Source organism: Calliphora vicina, chromosome 1 (assembly GCF_958450345.1).
Source record: "Calliphora vicina chromosome 1, idCalVici1.1, whole genome shotgun sequence".
In the NCBI taxonomy this organism is placed as follows: Eukaryota; Metazoa; Arthropoda; class Insecta; order Diptera; family Calliphoridae; genus Calliphora; species Calliphora vicina.
The window spans coordinates 166072055-166078633 of NC_088780.1; the positions used below are offsets into that span (position 1 = coordinate 166072055).

Sequence of the window (6579 nt, forward strand, 5' to 3'; positions counted from 1 at the left end):
TAATTTTTTGTTTAAACGATAAAGAATTTAATTCTAGATTGAATATAAAATCGATAACTCTCGAACCGATTCCGACAATGATTGGATTCTATGACAACACCGTATGTTCTAGATGCTGCTGGAATAATTCACATCAGTCCATCTTGGCGTTGAAAATTTTTAATATTCATTTCTAGATCGAGCAATTTATTATCAACATCTTGTGATTGTTTTTGTAGAGCACTCTCTAAGTCGAACACCTTTTCATCAAATTAAGAGATTTGCTTTTGAAGGTTATCCACTCTGCTGTTTATAACTTCCGAAATTTCCTGAAGTTTCTCGTTTGTGGCTGTAGAAATTTCTTCAAATTCTCTCTTGTTTTCTTTAACTTCAGCAAGAAGCTTTTCTCTAGAAGTTTCTTGAAATTCTTCTTTGACTTCAGCTAGAAGTTTCTGGTTGTTGGTTAAATTTTCCTCAACTTCAGCTAATAGCTTATCGTTGTTGGCTCTAGAAGTTTCTAAGACGATTCTAGAATGTTAACTTGCTTTTTGGAATTTGATTTACACTTTTTTCATCATAACTGCCAACATTGTTCAGATCGTGATATTCAAATCGTTAGTACAACTTCACAATATAATAAATTCCAAAATTTTTAAGTATAAACGTTTAAACAAAAAATACGTTTATAGAATGTGGTTGGCAAAACAAAGGAAACTTTAAAACTTCTGCTAGAAAGAAGAATAAAACAAAAATAAGTAATGGAACTATTTCCGGCTGTGCCGAATCTTATACCAAAGTATACTTTACGATAAAGATTGAACATTTTTTTAATTTTGTTACAGAAAAAATTGGAATAAGATCATCAAATTGTTTTCCTTAGAAAAACAATTTTATTTATTAAATTTGTGGTATAAAAATGTATGATTTTTTAAAAATTTTGATATTTATTTTTAAATTTAAGAATTTTTAAAAAAATGTTTGTAAAATTGTCGTTTTTTAATTTATCAGCCCAATTATGAATAAAAATTCCGCGGGAGTTTTTTCCCTTTTCTCATTTTTCCTATTCAATTTCAATGAGAAAAAACTCCCGGGAAACAAACTCCCGCGGAATTTTTTATTCATAATTGGGCTGTATAATTGTTCGTAAAATTGCTGATTTTTGAAAAAAAAAATGGTGATTTTTTAAAATAATGATTTTTTTCGATTTATTTTTCATGTTCGCAAAAAAAAAATACAACCTGGGGGCTAATTACCGCAGTCGAATACTTATTCGAACGTGGGAGTTTTTTCAACTTTTGGGATTCTCTTATTCGATATCGAAAATTATAATGATTGTGCTCGATAAGTCCCCTTTTACAATGCAGAAATTGAAAGGCAGACAGACGAAGTTTGTGGGCGAGGCGTTGAAGAGGTAGAGTTTTACACAGGTTCAGGTTTAGGTTAGTTCAAAAGAGAATGTGAAAAATGTCTGCCTTTCAATTTCTTCATTGTCTTACGAACGAGTTTTTACCAGAGACCTACGCCGACTAAATATCACGGCGGCGGCTGACTGCAAAAAAGGTCGGCAGCTAGCCGGCTTTCAGCTACACAAATTCTAAATATTTAAGAAGTGAAATTCAGACATTTTTTATGAAATTACTAAGGAACTTTTATCGAAAACGGAGGCTTTTATCAATCCGACTTAATCCGAAAAAAATTCGGGGCTACTCGGCGCAGGTCTCTGGTTTTTACTCGAATAAGCGTTCGAAATTTATTTCGATTAAATTAAATGTTCTCTAATAAATCACTCTTTCAGTGATATAAATAGCTTCGAATGAGAATTTACCATTGAAATGAAAATTAATGGAAGTTATTTTCAGTCTTTGAATAATACACATTGAAGTCTTCATTTATATAGACATTTATAGAGTTGTTTTCCAGATTATCATGTAGAACAGATAAACTGGGTTTTAAATCGCCTTCCGCTTATATATTGGCCATTTGTGGACCGATTTGGATTATTCTTACAAAACAGACAATTCAGAAAGTATTTCGGGTAGATTTTGGTCAGTAAGCTGAGAGCATTTTTTGCTTACATCTCAAGACATTTATGTCTTTCTGAATTGTCTGTGTTCTAAGAATAATCGAAATAGTCCAGATTTAAGCGAAAAGCGATTTTGCTGATTTTCGGATAACGATAAATTGTGTGCGCCATTTCTAAGGATCTAGAATATATATACATACTCACAAACTCGTTATTATGTACTAATTAAGAAATCTATATTTACCAGTGCATTCGAAAATGAACAAGCCACATTATTACACCGTCTAGCCGTCACTAAATCATTTGTTGTTGTAACAGGTCGGCTGTCGTCGAAAGTTTTTCATTGCAGAAAATACTTTTGGTTAATTTAACAGTCGCTAAGTCAACAATCTGTGTCCCGTGTGATTCCATAGCGATGATCCAATGTGTGCAATTAAAACAACTGAAGTGCTATTTTTTTTTTTGTTTGTTTAGAGACGACTTAAAATAAGTAACTATTCTTTATTTTTGTTCTTTATTAGTAGATAAAAATCATGTGGTAGTTGTTGTTATTTGCTATTATGTAATAACTAGAAAATAAACCATTTGTGTGATATTTCAATTGAGTTTTTCATTTTTTTTTACTTTTTTTTTTTTGAACCCCGTTTTTGTAAATGTTTATATTGGGTATATAAATTCTAAAAAGGTATAAATATTTGTAAAAATGTATGGAGTGGCTTAAGAAATGAAGAAAAAAAAGTACAAGTTAATGAAATTATAAAGGGAATGGGTAACAAGTGCAGTTGGATTTATAATAAATATCGATAATAATAGTACATATATGTATTTATGCATGTAAGTATGGATTTATATAATGTATTCATTATTTAATATATTTATGCAAGGGCAATAGTATATAACTATAAAATTTATGTATAATAAATAAATGTTAATAGTTTGTTATTAAAATTATAAATATATGTATATTTTTGTAAAAAAGAATTAAAAAAATATAGTTAAAGGCATAAAAAGAATGTATGAAAAAGAATACACGATTGTATAGTATTTATAAAATTTTATGTTTTAGTTAAAAATGGAATCACTTGAACGCAATGGAAAATGGAGTGAGAGAGAGATAGAGAGAATAAGAAGATTTTTCATTCTTGGTTTTTGGATTAGTACATATACATCTAGCTAAATTATTACTTGTTACTCTGGTTGTTATTTGTATTGTTGTTGTTGTTGTTGGAGCTGCCGCCTGGAGCATCACGTCGTGTTATGGGTATAGCTGCTCGTTGATCTTCCATGCGTCCACTTTGAACTTTCATAATGAGCGAAAAGAAATCTTCATCGGGTACGGTTGTGCCACGGCCACCACTAGGCCTATTGCGATTTTGAGTTTCAGCATCAATGAGTAAATTTGATCGGGGCAATTCAGAACGTTGTTCTTCCAGCCGAGAACTTTGGCAACGCATTAACATGTCGAGGAAAGCATCATCAACTTGTTCCGTAGTTGTAGCACTACGTGAGAGTGGTGGATGTGCTGCATTTCCTGCTGCTGGGCCTTTGGTGCTGGTTGCATTTGCTGCTGCAGCGGATTTTAGCCCGGGAAGGCAATTGGCACCATTTGTTGTGGATGTTTCATTTATGGGAAAACCTGAATTTGTTTGTATCGAGTTGTGTTGCTGCAGAGGTTTGCGTGTAGCTCCAGTGGCCGCCGAGCCGGCTGTGACAGAAGCATTAGTTGGACCTATAGGGTTTTTGTTGATTTTTATTGAACAACGTTGATCGTCCATGCGTTTGGATTGTGATCTGGACAGTAATTCAAAGAAATCATCATCTTGAGCTTTAATTGGACGTACTTTGGCATCTTGCTTTTGAGCGCGTTTACCATCAGGTGTGATTTTTATCAAATCCAACTGTTCCATGCTTTGGCGACGGACGCGTATCTAAAAAAAAGTATAAAATAAAAACATTCTTCAATTACAGTTCTTTTAAGAAGTAATTAACTAACTAACCATTCTGCCTTGAGAGTTCTCCGAATCAATGGACTGAGCATCACTACCTTGCGATAGATCCGTATTACTTGAGTGTTCATCACCGTCAACCGGTGAGGGAGCCCCCTCTGGCAGTCCTAGTAATTTGCGTAAATCGCTAATATTCACCCGAGCCGTACTCTCACCCACAGGATCATGCAATTCTTTGGCCAGATGTAAATGAGTTTCAGCAAACTGCAGAGCTTTATCATGATTCCCTATGGCCGAGTAGGCATTGCCCAAAGACCAACAAGCGCGAGCCTCACCCACACGATCGCCCAATTCCTTGGCGATTTCAAAATGCCGTTTATGATAATCAATGGCAGTTTCGAACTCGCGCAGCAGCGTGTAGGTGTTGCCTAAACTATAACATGATTGTGCCTCTACTTCACGTTCACCCAGTTCAATGGCCAAACTTAAGGTGCGTTTGTAATGATCAGCGGCTTCTTCGAATTGCCCCAGGAATATGTGGGAATTACCCAAATTACTATTGGCTCTACGTTCGGCAGCTTTGTCTCCGAACTCTCTAGCAATGCGTAAACGTTCCTGATGATGCTCTATGGCTGCCTGAAAATCACCTGTTGCATATGAATGTTGAATTAAATTTAATTAAACACAAGCAATTTATTTTGTTTCACGTTTCTTTTCTTACCCAACAAATAATACGTATTTCCCAAATTGCCACAAGCTCTACCTTGAGCTCCACGATCTCCCAATTCACGCATCAATTTTAGATTTTCCTGATAATATTCCACCGCCTTTGATAAAGCTTCTTTGACATCTTCTCCAAAATCACCGGGGTTACGTTGACCCATATGCTTGCCTTTGGCATGATACACATTGCCCAAATTGTATAGGGCTCGACCCTCGGACAGTTTGTCACCCAATTGTCGGGCCAATGTTAAATGGCGATCACAACACATGACAGCCTCATCAAAGCGTCCCATTACCTTAAAGGTATTACCCAGATTACCTGATGATTTGGCTTCACCCAGTTTGTCGTTCATGGAACGTGCCAAAGTCAAATCCAATTTGTGATACTGCATGGCCTTCGAATAGTCGCCCAAATAAAAGTAGGCGTTGCCCAATTGTGAATATATTGCACTCAAGGTGCGAAGGTCATCGGTAGTAGCTCTTATGGCTGCCAGAAAAAATGCCACACCTGACCGACAGTCACCAGCCTTGCACAAACGTTCGCCCTCCAGAGCCAATTCCAAGCACATGCTGGAACCAGCACCATCTTGGGAGTTTGAATCAACTCCGCTTACTCCGCCGGCAGCTGTACTGCCACCACCGACCGTTCCTGAGGAGACATTTTCAGCCGATGCTGATAACGAAGACATACTTTTGTCCTATATTTTTCCACACTAATACAATCGAATTCTTGGCAAAATATCTATGATTAGCAAAGAAAATACCAATAAACACAAAAAAAGCAAAAACAAAAACAATAAAAGAAAAATTGTCAGGGAGGTGCTATTGGATTTTTTTCTTCTCTATTAATTAACACTTCTAAAATTAAATGGTTTGAAATTTTACACTATAGTCTAGCTAATATCTAGCGATATAAATTTCCGTGTATTGTTCCCCGTATATTTCAGCAAACTTTGTGTTAAAACGAAATTAAAAAAAATTGTGCATTAAATGAATCACAAATAAATGTTAAAAGAGAAAAAACAAACACTAGAAAAATCTCACCACTCATTAAGGGTGAGTTCAACAATTTGTTGTTGTGTTGCCATTCCAAAACTCACACACACAGACAGTCAGTCAGTCTGGGACAGAAAAATACAACACTGTTGCTGACACAGTGGGTGGACATAACACAAAACAACTGTTAAACACATTAATGTTAACTTACCTTATTATGTTATCCACATTATGTTGCTCCAGATAGCTTTACATTCTGTAAATTATAAATTTTAACAACTTTTTTATTTATTTACAATATACTGACTGGTACTGCAACTAGTAGTCACTATTTATATACACCATTTTTGATTTTCAGTATGGTCTAGCGGATCAATCCTCAATTTAGCTTTATACAATACTATTTTAAGGCAAATGTGGTGTACAGATGCATTTTTGATTGTGTTTTTTGTTTGTTTCTTGTTTTATTGATGAGAAAAACGCATGCTATCGTCTATTCTAGACTTTCGAACACTTGACTTATAGAACCCTAAAAACAAACTTGTTCACAATAACTTTAACATAAATCAACAGCCTGTATTTTAGTAATTATTTTGTGTTGATAGGCCTCTTGATTATAATAAAAACGTTAAATTGTTTGCCTTCTCTCTATTTAATGAATTAATTTATTATGTTATTATGTCTCAATCAACAGAATTCCATTCCGATCGAAAGTGGAATTAATTCTGCATTTTGCTTCTATAAAACAAGAAAACTATCAGTTTTCTAAGTGGAATTGATATTATGTAGTTTGTAATTTTTAAATAATTTTGTTACCAATAACTTGAATTTATTTTAATATACAAAACATTAGAGGTATTCACAATGTAGAGTACTTGGCCTGGTAATGTAGTAAAAGAGCACAATATCAAA

At 34.5% G+C, this 6579-nt stretch overlaps 1 protein-coding gene across 1 annotated transcript; it reads right to left on the reverse strand.

The window, feature by feature from the left end:
• Positions 1 to 2497: 2497 nt before the first annotated feature.
• On the reverse strand, positions 2498 to 5695 carry pins (G-protein-signaling modulator pins). Its single transcript, XM_065498039.1, has 3 exons — positions 4670 to 5695; positions 4000 to 4595; positions 2498 to 3930 (listed from the first exon to the last, which is right to left on the reverse strand). The coding sequence occupies exons 1-3, from the start codon at positions 5358 to 5360 to the stop codon at positions 3184 to 3186; spliced, it is 2034 nt and encodes a 677-aa protein (XP_065354111.1). The 5' UTR covers positions 5361 to 5695; the 3' UTR covers positions 2498 to 3183.
• Between the last annotated feature and the right edge of the window lie 884 nt (positions 5696 to 6579).